The sequence below is a fragment of the Eumetopias jubatus genome, unplaced genomic scaffold (assembly GCF_037043125.1).
Source record: "Eumetopias jubatus isolate StellerSeaLion01/CBP00866 unplaced genomic scaffold, mEumJub1_p1.0 scaffold_2, whole genome shotgun sequence".
Taxonomy (NCBI): Eukaryota; Metazoa; Chordata; class Mammalia; order Carnivora; family Otariidae; genus Eumetopias; species Eumetopias jubatus.
In genome coordinates this window covers 120,011,287-120,030,101 of record NW_028274808.1, presented here as the reverse complement: position 1 = coordinate 120,030,101, position 18,815 = coordinate 120,011,287, and the positions used below count along the sequence as shown (strand labels likewise).

General features: G+C 36.4%; 1 protein-coding gene across 3 annotated transcripts in view; it reads right to left on the bottom strand.

The window, feature by feature from the left end:
* Window positions 1–18,815, bottom strand: part of PPP3CA (protein phosphatase 3 catalytic subunit alpha) — a 311,266-nt gene that overhangs the window by 20,863 nt on the left and 271,588 nt on the right. For all 3 annotated transcript variants that reach the window (XM_088021096.1, XM_088021094.1, XM_088021095.1), the window contains 2 exons: window positions 16,342–16,467; window positions 13,917–13,991 (listed from right to left, as the gene is read on the bottom strand). In XM_088021096.1, the coding sequence (XP_087877222.1) occupies window positions 13,917–13,991; window positions 16,342–16,467 (201 nt within the window). The remainder of the gene's footprint in view (window positions 1–13,916; window positions 13,992–16,341; window positions 16,468–18,815) is intronic.

The window sequence follows — 18,815 nt, the reverse complement described above, 5'->3', positions numbered from 1 at the left end:
AGGAAAGTTCTCAGTGCAGCTACACACATTCTGTCCCTCCTCAGCTCCAGGAGAAAATTGACCTGGTAAGGTTTTGTTTTATATGCCCAATTCAGTGGATTCTAATTGCTTTCAATACCTTTTGGTAATTGTAAGAAATGAAGATGATGAGCTACATAAAAATTTTATACTCAGATGTCTTATAAAATAGGAATATTTTTGTATTAGAATGTAAAAAAGCTCCTTTTCCAAAAAAAGCAGAGAAAAGTGAGGTGTTTACTTTTTAATGTGAACAGCAGCAGAAATTCTCCACCTCATTATTATAGTGGCCTCAATTTTTGCTATTATTTAGGCTTCTTTCTTTAAAGGCCTTTTAATGCAAGTGGATCCATAGCATATATTATTAAATAAAATATATTCTATACAAAAGTATGCGTATACACTAACATTTTGCACTTTTTTCAAAGGAAAGATATTTTAGGAACTATATATTGCTGGTAGGCTTCAAATCTCTACCTTTTTAATTAGAATCTAAGAAACTGAGAGAGAAAACTTACCACTTTTCCAAATTTGTTAAAAAATAACAAAATTTATCTGTAGGAAACTTATTCTATTTGAAAGTAAAATTTTATCATGGTTCATTATTATTAAGCAGAGTTTAGATGTACCCCCAAGTTATATTTTTCATTAAATAGAGCAATTATTGAATTTGAATAAAGGCTATTCATGGAAGGAAGCATAAGATATTGAGATAAAAAATATCTTCTGTTGTGTTATATGAAAGACAAAAATTAGGTTTCCATCCAAAATTAGCACCTTTGAAATACAAGATATCATACAAAGAAGAGTCTTCAGATGCTTCTAAAAACCTTGCATAATTGGTCTTTTTACAGATGATGATGATAAAATCGTAAGTATACAGACTATCTTATTTAGGAGAACACATGTCCCTATAAGGCTATGAATCCAAACCATGGGCTAGAATCCCTAAACCTTATTACTCTTTCTTGTCTTTTCTTTCCCTGACCTACTTTAGCAATAACAAATCTTGAGCTTCTATGTGCCAACAAAGTTATGCTATCTATAAGTTACTTAGACATCCACCTGGTTTTGCCCTTGGCTATGAGTGTGACAAGTGCTTTATTACATTTGCCTATACCATCAGGCATTTGAGCCTTTGGATTTAGGGACAGCACCATCAACACTGACTAATGGTGTTCACTCTGCTAGACTGACTTTAAAAAAAACAACAAAAAACTGTAACTTTTACATTTTCTACTCATGCCATCTACTAAAGACTACCCTCCAAAGTATACTATTCCCACCTCCAAATTTAAATAGTTGTAAAGAATATAATATCACAGACATTGCCGTTTTAAAATGAAATGACTATATTACATTTTTTTTTACTAATGGCATATAGATATCACAACTTCATCCCACCATCATCCATGTAAAGAAAAAAATCCATGAACAAGCTATTCATTGACACTTAGAAATCTTACATGAGTCCTGTTTTTCTTTGAAATTGTATTTCCATTTCCATTTCCCCGATTTTACTCTAGTGAATTATACATTTACACTTTTAAATAGTTTTATGACTACATTGTACTTTATTATCAAAAATATGTTTCAAAATCTAAGTTAACTGTATTTTTTTTAATTTTATTTATTTATTTTTGAGAGAGAGAGAGCACAAGCTGCGGGGAGCAGCAGGCAGAGGGAGAGGGAGAAGCAGGCTCCCCGCTGAGCAGGGAGCCCGATGCGGGGCTCGATCCCAGGGCCCTGAGATCATGACCTGAGTCGAAGGCAGTCACTTAACTGACTGAGCCACCCAGGTGACCCTAAGTTACATGTATTTTTAAAAAATTTCCTGACACAATGAAGCCCTAAGTGTTCAAAAATTCCTGTGTAATCAAGATCACTATTATTAGTAGTACATAATTGAGCTAGATAGCACAAATATAAGATAAATATTTAAAAATATGTTAAAAGCATAGAAACAAAGTTTTATTGGAATGCATCCCTTAGTGACAAGGATGGGAGTGGGTTATGTTGCCTTGCTTAAGGAGACTTCTAGACGCTGAGTTTTCCAGCATCTCTCTGTTGGTACTCCAGTACTAAACGTCTCAAGGTAAGGTTCACAATGGTGACGTCTCCGGAGACCTACACTTTTTTGTTAAAGTGGGAGAAGGGCAATTCAGAAAGAAAAGGTGGAAAAGGAGAAGCTGTAACGAGGCCTGCACCCTCCAGCTCAGGAGAGTTTTAGGAAGGAGGACATCTGGAACGCATGAAGACTGCTGCTCTATCAAGAAAGAGATTGCTCAGTTTCTAGAGTTGATGGTTGCTGGAAGAGTTCCTTGACTAGCCATAACTTGGAGATCTGCATTGCTCATCCACTTGACGTCAGTACCAGTTAAAGCTAGTCCCAAGAGATTGTTAGGTGCTGGCCCTCGCCAAACAGCTCTACCTACGCTTATGTAGGTTACTTTGTGAGGCAGGAAAACACCCTCTGGATCACAATTCCTGTAAAACTTCATCTTTTTGAAGATCATAACCTAAAATGTTTGGAGTATCTTTTAAATTTTGATTTTCATTCTATCATAAGACATATCCATAGGTGATAAAATTGGGATATAATGGCTACTCACTCCAAATTCACTCCAAACCAGATATTCTGAATTTTTTTCCCTATGTTTTTTAGTTCAACTAAAATCTCAGCACATAATAGACCCTGCAATAGTGTGATATTTGGCATAAGACGATTCTGTCTCATATCCCACTTTGGAAAGCAACAGAAGATAATGGATTCTAAGAAAGGCCAGTACAGCCTAGATTGTTTTTTTTTCCACTTTTCTTGTCATAAAACATAAATGAATTATTTGGATAGGAAATCTTAAAAATGTACAGACTACTCCCAAATGTCAAATAGCTGTCATTATTTGGTTATCCTATGTAATTAAAAGTTACTTCTGTTTACAAGCTTTAATTTGATTCCATGGACTTTGGTTCTCTGAGATATTTTGTTCCATCTGTTCAGGGACTCCTCAGTAGAATCGTAGAAATTGGTTTTATGCATAATTCTAACTTGGGTAAAAATTAAAGACCTTAAAGTAGATCAGAGAACTTCTGTTGATTTTTCGAGAAACCATCACATATTCAAGCTATGCCTTACAAAGAACATTTGAGTTGATTTATATTCACCAAAGTAGAAACTAACGGCATGTGAAATCCTAGTCAGATTGACCTCTTTATCATGACAGAAACACATCATTTTTTTAAATTGGCAAGTGAAAATCTAAGCAAAATGAAATGAAATAATAAATGTCAAGTTAATAATTTAGACTTATTGTCTATAGGAGAAACAATCATAATGCCTGGATGTTTAAGCTAACCAGGATTATTCTGGGTATAGGTGAGGATGTAAGCTTCGAAAAGGTATTTACTAAGGGCCCCATTATGCATGCATGCTAAATGCCGAAAGGATGCATGCACTAGAACTGAATTCTGGACCCTTATGGATTTATGCATTTATCAAATGCTAGAACTACATTTAAATTATCTAAACTAAACTAAATTTAAGTTATCACTGAAATGATACAAATTAAGGGGGGAAAATGGACAGAGTAAAATATTATGTTTCGTGGTCCTACGTGTCATATACTAGGTAGAAAATTAACTGAGCACCATCTGACAGCACAACAAACAGGCTGGGATACGTAAGGCAACTCCTTGGTCTGACAGTGGAGGCCCCCCAAGGCAGACATGTACTGAGCTCATCTGAAACAAAACCACTCAAAGGTCTTCTGATGCTATTCAAGACCTAGGTGGGGTGTTTTGCCAGCACATGGGTGATGCAGTGATGTTTTGCCCAAGAAAGAGAATAAAGAAATGAGCATTAGGTTGTGGCCAATGATCAGTGCACAGGCATGTATAGGCGACTTAGGTGAGACTTAAACAATACCCAAAGATGTTACTATCTTATCAGAGGAAAGGGATATGCCAATCAAAAATGTACTGGTGGGCCACAGAGGCAGAGTACAGAAGAGAAGCTGAGGCAAACATCTGAAATGCCTAGGGAGGTACTGTCCAGGGGGCAAAGGTCTTCACGAGTTCTGGCCCTAGTGCAAGGCTTTGGATCATAAATAGCTGGCTCATTCAGTTTTCTGAAGACCTGAAGACACTGGCATGTGGGAGGTAGAAGGGAACAGTGGTGAAGAACTTCTGGTTGGGAGTAAAAGACCTAGCTTGGAGTTTCAGCAACTCCATTCACTAGCTGTGCTTTCCTGGACAGATTAATAAGTTTCTCCACATCCATATTCCTCATCTATAAAGTCAGGGAAGTTCAAAGCGTTTTCTTTGCATTATTTCACACGACCTTCACAACAACCACAGGAGGAAGTACTATTAGTCTCCACCGTCCTTAGGATGATTCACGGGAACAGAGATGGTGACTTGTTTGCATAAGGTCAACAGCTTAAAAGTGCTGACCCAGAGCCAAAATCCCTTACAGTAGCAGGTTGACTGATCCACCTCATAGCTGGGTGGAAGAATTAAATAAGTAATGTGTTCATTCGCTCTTAACATTTAACAAACATGCGTGCCGGATACGATGCTAACTGCCAGAGCACTTAGCACAGAGCTTTGGTACGTGAGAAGTACTCAAAAATGTTTGCTGTTACTATTAAGAAGGAAATGCTTGTGCAGAGGTGGACATTCCAGTTTCTCTAACACTCACACTTCTCACTGTAGATTAAAAGATTGATTGTGTGATCTTTGTTAGTATCAAGCTCCCTAAGTTGGGGCCCCAGTTGTATTTTGTGTCAGCCAGGCTGGGAAGGCTGGGCCCCAGATGATGGCACATTTACCAGGGGAAAATGCTGGCAGCCAGGATGCTGCTGGTTTCATTTTTCAGGAAAAAATAAAAAAGAAAAGAAAAGAAAAAGAAACACTCCAAAAAGGTGGGCTGACCAAATAGAATCAAGATTTCTATTTCTGTGCTGAGAAAAAAAAAAATGGAAGAAAAGTTTTATAGCTTCTCATAATAAGTAAAGAGGAAGAGCAAAAATAGACTGCACTCCGAAAAATATTTTTAAAATCTAGATTTTCGGGGGTGTCTGGGTGGCTCAGTCATTAAGCATCTGCCTTCAACTCAGGTCATGATCCTGGGATTGAGCCCGCATCGGGCTCCCTGCTCGGCGGGAAGCCTGCTTCTCCCTCTCCCACTCCCCCTGCTTGTGTTCCCTCTCTCGCTGTGTCTCTGTCAAATAAATAAATAATATCTTTAAAAAAAAATTTTTTTTTAAGATTTTCTGAGCACTTACTTAACTTTTTCATAGAGCCCTTAGACTTGTCATCAGAGATCAAGCAATTATCAAGAGAATGTTTTACAAACGTTGGACTCACAACAACTCTGTCTGCAGTTGTTCAATTAACTAATAATTATTCTTATATAAGTACAATCTTCAGGTAGACTACTTTGGACCCATAAAATGCCTTAGCACAAAGAGAATCATGAAAGCTCTGCCAAAAATACAAGAAGAATTATCTTTTCTTATGGTATCACTTTTCAGCAAGCTTACATTACCACTATAGTCCCTTTTGTGAGGAATGCCTCATTCACATGCCAATTACCTCAACCTTGTTTGTGAGAAGTAATGTTTTTCTAAAATATAGACACACCTATACACAAAATCTTTGCCTTCACTGAGGAAAAAGATCTCTCTCCACTTCAATTCCCTTCAAATAAAGACTATATTCAGGTTTATAGAGCACAGGCTTTTTTCCCGTCTTACGATGCAACATGGGTTTCTTTCTCAAATACATTTAATTGAAGTGTATGCTTAGGTACGCAATAGCTAATGTTTAGTGTAAGCTGGCCAATGTCACCATTAGTTGGAGGAAGGCTCAAAAGTACAAAAATTAATGATTTTTAAACCTGTGTATAAATACTGTGATTGTGTAAAATACATGCATCTATGAAAATACAGCATAAAATTGGAGAGTATTATCTTACTGTGAGCATAATATTCTAGCCAGTGGTGGACACTATCCAACCAAGTAGCTATAACAGGGATATGGCTGTTTTTTCATCTTTACTTTGTTCTGCAAAGTCTGGCTTCTATGTAGTGTGAAATTCCTGTGAGGTAATAAAGAAACACATTTGTGCTAAATCATGGCAGTACAGTATGACAGGAAAGCCGTACTTCCAATGTCTGTCTTGTATCATTTTAATCAGCCACTTAAAAGGATTTTAATTATTGCAATTAAATATGGTAAGCTAGACTTGATGATACTGATTACAATATGATGGCTAACCAGGCACCTTGTATGATGGTCAAGGCCCCAAAACATCAATAGTCATAAATATGATGGGAATTTCTAGCCTACTACCTTTTTTAAACATGTTCCAATTTTAATGATATACTGGATATAACTATTTGCTTCCTTTTTATGGCATAACCATGATTAAAAAAAAGCAGTTACCTATACTATAAATGGCACAGAGTACAAAGGATACATTTATAGTGACAAAAATGGCTTACATTCTAAATTAAAGACCAAATTATTAAGTAATTGAAAAAAAATCAACACTAAACTGGAAGGTAACTAACAAAATCCTGAGGAAAAAAATAACAAAACCTTTTACAAAATATTGAATAATTTTTCTTTCTATGTGTGTCTTTCCTTTCTCCGATTACCTCACTCAAACTCAAATATTATAAAAAACATAGGAGAACTTAACAATGGTAAATTAATACCCATCTTTGCATATTGTTTCCTAGAAAACTGACATGGATTTCTCACACGGCAGTACCTCCAAAAACAGTACAATACATAAAGTGTTTTTCTTTTCCTTGTCAGAAGTAGAAGACGAGAAAGACGTCCTCTAAATTTTCTCCTTTAGTTACCAACTATTTTGTCCCAATTCATGCTCCCTCCCTCAAACCCATAGAGCCTCTGTAAGACAACATATTTAAAATCCATTTCTTGCTGCCCGAGCCTCTCAGCTCAATGAAGGCAGAGCTCATGTGTTTGCCTGCCCCTGAATATGCAGAAAAAGATATTCTATGAAGAAATATTTTTACAGAAAACTAAAAATACATAAAATGAAATAAAAATATAACATGATATGAAAATTGAGGTAGTCTGAAATTTTATTTTTTGGCCCTTTGCCGATTATTTCTATTTTCTTTTTTTAGCTATTATAAATACCACAGCTAACATAAACACCTCTTTTCAGTAATCTGATATCTGACAAGCATAGTGATGTCCTAATATTCCATTTTTGGGCCAGACTTATATTTCACAGTAATTTTTCAGCATTTGGTGCAAATATTTTTAACAGCTGCTGCCTGAACCACTCTATAATCCTGGTCCTTACTACTTGATTGCTCCTTTCTCTTTCGCTCCTTTTTGTCCAGCTTCATCAAGGGTTAATTTTAAGGATTGATCTTCAATTTTCTGATATTTCCTTTCATGTCAGCAACTTTGGAGGCCTATTTCACCCAGCTGATTCGACGATGACGTTTAATTCCAAGCCTCTAACACCAGCCCGGATTTTGTTTCCAATTTCCAGGATTCCACTTCCAAATCCCTCTTAGACATTGCCAGAGCTATGTGTGTCACTTTTACTCAAACTCATTTCTCCTGAAACTGGTGAGTTTATCCATAAATGTTCTCATCCTCCTAGACACCTAGGCCTGAACCACCCAAATCAACTTTTCTTTCCTTGGCCCCACTTATTCTATAGCTGTAAGTCCTTGGACAGCTCTTTGGAATAGCTCCCTTTATGTTTTATTCTTAACACTATCATTGTTTTGATACGGTCACCTCAACTTTCAAATACATTATGAAGTTCCTAATTTATATTCCTACTCATCCTTTGTTCATTTTGCAAGCATTTTTCCAAGCTTACCAACTTCGGGTTATGTGTCGATGTTGACAGAACAAGAATCCTATCACCACTGTGTTCCTTGGAGCTATTTATTTGTTTAGTATGTCTAAATGTTTCTACTTTGGGGCCACCTGGGTGGTGCAAGCTGGTTAAGTGGCTGACTCTTGGTTTGGGCTCAGGTCATGATCTCAGGTCCTGCGATCGAGCCCCATGTCGGGCTCCACACCAGTGGAGAGTCTGCTTGAAGATTCTCTCTCTCCCTTTCCCTCTGCCCCTCCCCCTGCTCTCTCTCTTTCTCTTTCTCTCTCTCTCAAATAAATAAATCTTTAAATGTTTCTATTTTTTTAAATGCTTCCAGGTAAATTTTTGGGTCTTCAGAATTTTTTTTAAGATTTTTATTTCTTTATTTGAGAGAGAGAGACAGATAGAAAGAGACACAGACAGCAGTAGCAGGGGGAGGAGGCAGAGGGAGAGGGAGAAGCAGGCTTCCCGCCGAGCAGGGAGACCGATGCGGGGCTCGATCCCAGGACCCTGGGATTCATGACCTGAGCCAAAGGCAGAAGCTTAATGGACTGAGCCACCCAGGTGCCCTTAAATGTTTCTATTTTTTATATTAAAACATAATATTCCCCCTAACCCAAACTGTCAATTATTATAGGACATACAGCTTTTTTTTTTCAAATTGGGAACCTGAAATATAGGATGATACGATGAGATGTCCAGAAATGACAATAATTACAGCCACAAGAAAATTTCTAAGTTAATGGCTCTTAGTATATGTGCTGCTGCCAGATGCACAAGGCAGATGGGACATTCATCATGGCAACTAAATACAGTTTTGATAGAAAACAATATAACCAAACCTTTATAGAGGTATTCCTCGGGGACCAATTAAATGCCATGTGAGTGCCAATAATTCTCAACTGCACACTTCAAAAAGTTGGGAATGGCTTTTTTTAAGTTAGACAGAAAGAAGTGGGGAGACACTCTGGAACCCAGGATATTACATATCAAGAATTATCTAATAATTCAAAGCAGACGATGGGAGATAATTTTCTTGTATACAATTTAGATGGTTTCGTAGAGGCATGCAAAAAACTGCTCTGATCCCATATTCAGTGACTGGCCTGTGGTTAACATTAGGATAAGGCAAAAATGTGGATAAAGGATAAGAGTTCCACCATGTGGTTTGCTCTTTAGATGAAAGCAGAGGCATAAATTCTAATTTAATATTAAGTCTTTCCGGTGCAGCCTGAAACTATATTTGGCTTGAAATGTCTTCATTTTATTATTCTTTTCTGTCCTTTCTTATTCTACAGGATTTCAGTTTCACCTTCATAATTTTTTTGTGTTAGCCAGACTTGCCACATATCATAGTCTCAAACATAACTTGTGTATGTGTGTACACATATATATATACATATTATACACACACACACATACACACATATATTATATGTGTGATCTCAGAGTCTAAGATTTTAGGACTTAAAAAAAGTTCCAAATAAATAAATATTTCTAACTCATGAAACTGTCGTTAGGTTTCTAATGCTTATTGCTATTCCAGATGTTCTTGTTGTAATAATGAACAATAAAGAAACTTTTGAAATGAAGCATATTGTTTGATTTCTGTCAGCTTCCCGCCCCCCCCCCCATTTTGGAATCACTTTCTAATCCTTGGTTTGAAATGAATCTTCTTCATTAATGAGAATTAACTACCCAAAGGAAATACATCTATTTGGAGTTCTTCCTTCTCTAAAATGTTCTGGGGAATAACAACCCCAAATTGAAATCAGACTGTAATTTTATCATCCAAAATCAGAAGTAGAAACAGGAAACCAAGACCCCAATACATACAAATTAGATCCTCAAAAGACATGCATTGGTATTAAACGGTTTCAAAACTTTACAAGATAATAGAAGTTTTGTCTTTTATTTTCAACATAAAAGAGCCACAGACCAATTTAAAATAGCAACCTTGTTCTAGATAGGCTATCAAATTCCTTTATTGGTAAGGCCGAAGTGAAGGAGGAGAGATTCATGACATGATTTGTACTTAGCAAAGACTAGATGAGCCAGAGGAGTTATGGTTTCCTCAGCTACAAAAAAATTCTTTTTTTTTAAAGATTTTATTATTTATTTGACAGAGAGAGACACACCAAGAGAAGGAACACAAGCAGGGGGTGCAGCAGAGGGAGAGGGAGAAGCAGGCTCCCCGTTGAGCAAGGAGCCTGATGCAGGGCTCGATGTGGGGCTCGATGTGGGGTTCAATCCCAGGACCCCGGGATCATGACCCAAGCCGAAGGCAGATGCTTAACGACTGAGCCACCCAGGTGCCCCAGCTACAACAAAATTCTTAACGCAATGAAACACATAGCTTTTCAGAGTAAACTAAGATGAAAGGAATAGAATGAAACTGTCTTATTTGCCATTTATTTGACTTTCGTGGCCAAATAGCACCAAAAAATCTACTTCCTGATTTTATATTATATTTAAGCAGAACAAACTATGCTTAAGTGTAGTTTGTCAATGACAACAAAAAGGCATCATGCTGTTTCAAAGAAAAAGGTTTCAAGCGTTGTAATCACAATTTGTAGAAAGTTCAAGAGTCTGAGAACAAGGCAGACATCAGTTTGAACCCAGGCTCTATTACTTCACTAGCTGTGTGACCCTAGGCTTTATCTTCACCTCATCCAGCCTCAATCACTTCAAATGTGAAATAGGGATAATCACAGCATCTATATCAATAGGTTGTTGTGAGGAGGAGATAATATAAATCACTTTGTAAACATACTTAAAAAGAATGACCGTTAATAATTGTAAATTTTTGTTGGTCAAATTAGTAAAGAGTTAATACATACAAAGGACTTGGAATAATGCCTGACACATAATGTTAGACACTGTCATTGTCATTATTAAATGGTAAAGGGGAGCCGACAGAATCTGAAGGAAAAGCAAAACTGATCCCATAACTTTCATTCCTCTAGGAAATAAGAAGAATCCCTATTTGCTATAGACTTCATAGACACTAAGAAGTCAACCTGATGAGATAAAAAGATAGTCAAGGATTGTAGAGGTATCATTACTACCTTTGACTTTTCAGTTGACATTGAATATGGAACAAAATAGAAGGAAAAAAGAATATGGAACAAAATATTGAGAAGAACTTGATAAATAACTCATGAAGAGATTCCACATGTCTCCACCCCTGCCCTTAGAATAAGCAGCCATTCAAGGAAGAGGCTCAGGTAAGTTCTCTGATGTCTTCTGATTCCTGCTTTCAGCCCTGTAGCCACCAAGCCTGGGAGCCTGGTAGGCAGAGCCAAAGGCCAGACCCCAGAGAGACACAGACTGCAGGCTGCATGCAGGAGGGAGGGACTGGGAGGAACGGGAAACGTTATCCTAAGGTCGAAAATAATATTGCACCCTTCACTCCAAAAAAAAAAAAAAAAAAGGACTTCAATAAACTATAATCTCAGAGAGTCAAAGAGTTCTGGAAAATTTTACAAGTTGTTCTTTGAGCACCTTTGAAGAAATTCGTAGTCTTTGCCTCATATTACATAAAGCACTAAAGAACATTTCTGATTGTTTACTTCAAAAGGTAAAAAGGTATAATGTCCTAAATTCAACATACTTTTAATAAATATTTTTATTTGTTTTCTTTTTGTATTCCTTAGAGGGCCTATTTATGAGATTTGAGCTTAAAGATCACTGTTAGAGGTCATGGTTCTTTCTCTACAGGACTGACCAAAGATTTAAGCATGGTAGAATGAGATTTCAGTGGTCCGCTTAGAAACAAAAAAATTTTCCAAATCCCTTGAAAGACATGCACTCCATAATTGGAATTAACAGGCTTAAAAGCAATTGCTGATGAATAACTGGCTGATGACTGGAAGTAATTATTTTAAAGCAGAGTAAGTCACAAAATATAACCTTTCACGTAAGTGACTGAGAGGGTGGGTAAAGAGAACTCACTATTACTGATGTAAACACTGAGTTAGTCTTGGTAATGTTTAACTGCAGGAAACACCTGAAATGAACAGGCATTTTGGCTACGGCACCTAGCACACAGTAGGTGCTCGATAGATATTTGTTGAGTGAATGGATTAATGTATAATTACAATCTACTTATTATTAACATATTATTACAGGCCTACTATGCAGTCTTATTTATTCTATATGTTACATTTTTATCACATTGTCTATATTATAAATATTGGCCAATGAACTTGACTACAATAGAGACTTGTTAACAGAGGCACATCACCATATTAATGCTAATGAATCTTCCTTTTGAGGCATAAAAGGACATAGGGAAAGACATCTATTGAAAAATATTTGTTGGCTTTTAAGATTTAGGTTCCACCAGGGTGGTATTCTTCTTTTAGAAAAAAAATCTCTGACATGATGAGAAAATATTATCTTTTGAATGATATCACTATTCCTTAGAGTTACTAGTAGCGAACTGTGGCTATAAAATATGAAACAGCTAGAACCTGGATAAAGCACAAAATATCCATTGAACTCCTGGATATTTCAAAATATATGAATATAGTTACTGAAGTTCTTACAACTATTTGTTAGCTAATTCTAACCTAGTAAATGTTTATGTATATATATGATATAAATATTATTTCATGTGTATATATATATATATATATGCTATTTTCTCTCCTTCCTTATATTATACATACCCTTGCAATGTGATCTATGACTAAAGAATAGGATATGGAGACAAACAAGTAATGGAGCTGGGAGACCCAAGCATATAGACTCGATTCATATAAGTGCATGAATATTTTTATTTTACTCTTGTTTTTTTAAAGATTTTATTTATTTATTTATTTGAGAGAGAGAGAATGAGAGATAGAGAGCACGAGAGGGAAGAGGGTCAGAGGGAGAAGCAGACTCCCTGCCGAGCAGGGAGCCTGATGTGGGACTAGATCCCGGGACTCCAGGATCATGACCTGAGCCGAAGGCAGTCGCTTAACCAACTGAGCCACCCAGGCACCCACTTTTATTTTACTTTTACTAAGGCCCGTAGCATTAGTATTTTGCACCTGTAGATGTGACCTGCATTAAATCCAAGTAAACATTACATCACACTGTTTAGATTCTAATTTTCAGAAAGGGCCACATTCACCTTTCATTTGACTTAAGTGCAGTTTTAAAAGGGAAACATGTTATCAGTTTAAATTTCTACAATATCTACTTTCCACTGCCACATTCACTCTTCAATTTATAATCTGTCTTACAGAAAATTGATATTTTCTGTTTATGCATCAGTCTCTCCGGCATCTTGGAATCCTCAGTGTCCTACAAAGAGTAGGTCCTTATTCCATGTTTACGGAAGTACAGTTTGCTCTTGCACTGTCTTCCTCCAACTATATTGTGGCTATCTTCCATTGATTTTGGGGTGCTGTGGTAAGATCCACAGTGATTTTTTTCTATCCATCTTTCACCTGATGGACCTTCGTCTCTTATAGAGGAAGCGTACTCTTCAAGGGTAACTGAATACCAAATAGTATCTTAAACAACAGTACAAAAGCCACATAGTTTACTCATTACTTATTATTACAGATAGGTAAAAATACTGGCATTGACATGAATACCAACATATCGATGTGTAACTATCTTCTTTTATCATAAACATAAAAATGTGAATAACTGAAAGGAACAACTTCACTAAAGGCACTCTTAGAAGTTACATATTAAATGGTAACTTCTGCTACAGGATTCATTTTTTTTTTTTTTTTTTTTAAGGAGCCCAGAAAAGTCACTTAGCAATGTGAGCTATTGAAAGATCATTGTTAAAATAGTTCACTGTTTTCAGGGTAATTCTTTCATGATGTGTGTGTGTGTGTGTGTGTGTGTGTGTGTATTTCTTCAAAGCAAATGGAAAATATAGTATCTTCCATTCTCCATACTATGTTATAATTTAACATAATCTTAATCTTAGAAATTCATTCTTTGGGTTACCTATGAGACACCAAGTGATTACCTGGCAAATAGCATTAGCACAAAGGCTCAAGTCTCTTACCATCAAATCCATCTTCTTCTGACCCTAGTTCATCATCTGAGCAGATGTTGAGGACATTTACCAGCATCTCAGTCACTAAAAAGGAAAAGAATAAAAACAAAAAAGTTCAGATTTTCTATTATAACCTGAATTATTACTCTGGCATTATTAATAAGCAAGCTCAGCAATAACATCTCTTAACTATATTGTATATAGAATCTCCTGCAAAGTAGTTTCTATAAAATCCAGATCATAAAAGATAACCGGCTTTGTGATTCTACACACTTTATAAAAGTATTAGCTCATGTCTATGAAATCCTATGGTAACATTTAGCTAGCTATAGGTCAATAGACAATAGACAACCAAATATGTGGCTGTGAGTATACTATACATCTATGAAGGAGGAAATGGCTACTTTTGAATTTTTATTTGTTTGTACTATGATGGATGCTACTAGATGTAGACCACGTTGTGACCTTCTGTTTTGCAGGGACTCAGTGAATGCTAGATCTCTTTTTTAATTTTTTTAATCCCCCAGAGAGCCCAGCAGGGTGATAGGGATGTAGTTTTGTGTTTAATAAAAATCAATGATTGATGAACTAATTGAAGTAGTTTTGAGGATACTAATTTAAAAAATGAATGAGTTGATACATGTATCACTAAATTTTATTTTCAAAAAGGCTTTAACAATAAAGCTTAGGTAAGTTTAATAAGAAATTCAGTTGGGTAAATTGATTACAATAAAATTGCATAGAAGTGTTGTCACAGAAATTAGTATTGTATCACTTTTACACTAAGGTGCATGTTATTTACATTTAACAGTTTCTAAAATTAGGTTGGGTTCTATCATGAAGGTGAAAAGAAACTTGCCCACTATTTCCTCAAGAGCTAGTTTTTGAAATCAATGTGCTTGTAGAGTGGAAGGCATATGATAAAGAGTAAAACATCAGTGTAGCCAACATTAATCCATAGCTTCAGTTTAATTATCAAACGTGAATTATGTACTCAACTATATGAATAGGTTCTTTTATTACAGATGTTCAAAATCTGAACATTTAATGGAAACAGCCCAACTGAAGGGTGTTCAAAGGGTGCCCAGCAGTTGTCAGGATTCACACTGCTTCTGTTTCCCGAGAAGCCAAAGGAGGACGGTAACACATACCGTGTTCTGATCAGGGTGGGAACGTGGTGACATGGGTAGTGCTGGGAACACTTATCAGAGACTATCAAAATTGACTTTTGACTTATTTTGGCATCCAAAAGAAAGATTTCTTCACTGACTCATCATAACTTCCTGATTTAATCATTTTAGGGCATTTAAAGAAAAAAACCCCACAAGTATTCTAGGAAAATAAATATTACATTAATATATTACACATATTTATTAATATAAACAAAATTTTAGAAAAATGTGTAGTTTTTCTCTAAAACCCCCCTATGGGGATGCTGAAACATGTGCAAACTCTTACCTTCATTCTGATGCCTATTTACCTGCTCCAATGCGCTATGTGATAAGGTGCATGAGGAATGACACCGTCTGTTCCCACTAGGCCTCCTGAACTAACTGCTCAAGCTCAGTGGGTACAGGTCTTTCCTTGAAAATTTTTGTTGAGGTTTAGGTCAAAACATAAAACGAAAGGAGAAGGAAGGAAGGAAAGGCAAGCCAATTCTTCTGAAAAACTGGGACAAGTTAATAATTGTAACTTTTTAAATGTAAATTTGTCTCACCTTGTAACACATTAATGGTTGCTATATTTGTCATGAACTATTTTTGTTGTTGTTGTAGATACCGTCTTTCAAATTATTATAGCCACTGATCACTATCATACAATGATTATTATCAACATCAGAAATGCGAGGAAAGCATAGCTATCTTAACCTGTTAATCTGACAGGGAGTTTGTAAAATAAAATAGCACTTTTGAATTAATACACAGGGGTAAGGAGAAAAAATAGCCATTATAGCTTGAAGCCAGTTAAAACTATAGATCTGTTATTTTTAAAAGAGTTGTATTGATCCAATGAGATGATACAAATGCTCCTGGTATTTCTCATTGGTTTTGTTTCCCCTTATTTCAGTCACTGTATTTTGTTAACAGGGTACACAGTGACATACTTTCAAATCACTTCTTTCCTGTTGCAACGTGTGAATTTCATTGTTTAGAATAGTCCCCATCTCCTCTCCCTCCTTCTTATATGATTGCATTAAGAACATCTCAAGGGCGCCTGGGTGGCTCAGTTGGTTAAGCGACTGCCTTTGGCTCAGGTCATGATCCTGGAGTCCCGGGATCGAGTCCCACATGGGGCTCCCTGAACACCAGGGAATCTGCTTCTCCCTCTGACCCTCTTCCCTCTCGTGCTCTCTATCTCTCATTCTCTCTCTCAAATAAATAAATAAAATCTTTAAAAAAAAAAAAAGAACATCTCAAGATTCCCCAACACACACCTTTTTCCCCAACGAACGGCAGGGACCAAGTGAAAACATCCATGAAATTTGGAAGCCAGTATGGGTGAGGAGAACAGTTGAATTGCCTGATATTCATGACATTGTTCTCATACTTCAATACTGCAGCTGAAAAACAACAGAAACAAGGACATTAGATTCAAGTGCACATACTTCGCTTCTCCACATGGCTTTAGTTGATCCAGAGAATTCAACTATGTGACTTAAGTTCCAAAATATCAAGACAAGTCATCAGTCCCAAGTGTTTATACTATTGGGAATTAAACTATACTCAGTGTAATATGTAACTGCACACTATATGAATGTAATATGAAATAGCATTGAAATTTGGCAAATATTTATATAAAATAGTTAATCAAATGTCTGTCAGGAATTGGTCAAGCTCCTCTCACAGCCAAGAACATTCTAATCTTATTTAACATCTAATGACCATAATAAAAGTGATATAGCTAAATTAGTTTGACAATTTAATAATCTCCTCAAATATTTGAACAGAATTTACTTGTTTTCCAAAAAAAAAAGGCACACATTTCCCACTAGAACTCACAATAGTTGTGTAAATTAGATTGCATTCTTGACTTAATAAAATAAAGCGTTTGGACTGAATCCTGCATAAAATATTATACTGATATCTGACTTTACCCTTGACCTCTGAAAAGGATGCACCACCCATGACTTTAGGAAAATGAATCTGCCCCTTTCACTCTGCTTTGCATGGTGTCTGAAGGTTAGATACACAGTCACATAGAAAGTTATGGTTGCAGAGATCCTAAGAGCATCGCCAGTCTCACTTCTAACCAGATTCGGAAATTCATTCTATGACAATCCTGATACAAGTTTAGTAGGTCTCTGTGAGTTCTTTCTTTCTTTCTTTTTTCTTTCTTCCTTCCTTCCTTCCTTCCTTCCTTCCTCTTTCTTTCCCTCACTCCCTCCCTTCCTCCCTCCCTCCCTCCTTCCTCCCTCCCTCCCTCCCTTCCTTCCCTCCTTCCTTTCTCTCTCTCTCCCTTTCTCTCTTTCTTATTTCATTTTAAGTATTCTCTGCACCTAACATGGGGCTCGAACTTACAACACCAAGATCAGGAGTTGCATGCTCTGCTGACTGAGCCAGCCAGGCGCCCCTCTGTGACTACTTTAAATTTAGGAAAAGCTACCTGTTTTAACGGCATCATATGCTCTATGGATAAACAGTTTTAAATTGTGGGAAATTCTCAAGTTGAGTTTAAAACTTCTTTACCATTTACTGATCCAAATCTGCCTTCTGGAAAAATACAGAACAAGTATACTTCTGATACTAAATGAAAATCTTTTAAATATGAAGAACAAAACTCTCACATCATATCTTCTTGAGCTTTGGAAAGATTTTACTTTTATTATCCTCTCATGGCATGATTAGAATCACATTAGTGGAAATTACTGAAGAGATCCTGGATGATATCAAATGGGTTTTTTCTTGTTTTGTTTAGGGGTTTAAAACACAGAAAAATCAATCCTTTCATTACTTTTTTACATTGTAGCATTTGATTATAGACAACAGAGCAAAGATAGCCCTTCAAAATCTATTTTTTGAAAAGCTACCAAAAGTTTACTGCGTTTGAGCCTTTACATTAACTTCTTACTTAACAATATCTTTAACATAGATTTCATAACTGCATTGCTCCTTCATAACCCGAAATATACATATACATATATACATATACATGTGTGTATACATATATATATATATACATGTGTGTGTGTGTGTGTGTGTATACATATATATATATATATATATATATATATATATTTTTTTTTTTTATTTAAGCAGGCTCGTAGGCCCCACACCCAGTGCGGAGCCCACTGCTGGGCCTGAACTCATGACCCTGAGATCAAGACCTGAGTTCAAGACCTGAGCTGAGATCAAGACTTAGACGCTTAATCGACTGAGCCACCCAGGCCCCCCACACACCACCTTTTAAATATAGATGCTCAGAAGCTAAGGATTCATCTCGGTATTGCTCTTAATTTTTTTTTTTTTCAAGAAAATTCTTCCTATTCCCTTTGGTTCTTCTTCAGATGAGATGGCTTTTAGTGCCTTTTTCTCATCCTGCTCATCCTTATTCTGGAAACATACCACATTGGCAATGCCCCTAAAAAAGTGTGGCCCAGAACAAATAGAATCCTTTTGGTGGGTTTAATCATTGCAGAATATGAGGAGGATGTATTGTTTCTTCTGTAATTTGGATACTATATATGTCATATTGCAGCCTACAAGTATGTTGATGTTTTCAGCAGCTTGCAGTTAACTAAAATCATACTTGAGAACAGTATGGTCTTTACTTTGAATCATATTTCTGGCTCACCAGCATGGTTCCAGGGAACAGAATCACGATACTTTGGGGACAAGAAACGCAGGTAGTGCAGTCAACATTGATATGAAGGGAATTATTCTCTTCTTCCCACAGAATGCTAAATCCTGT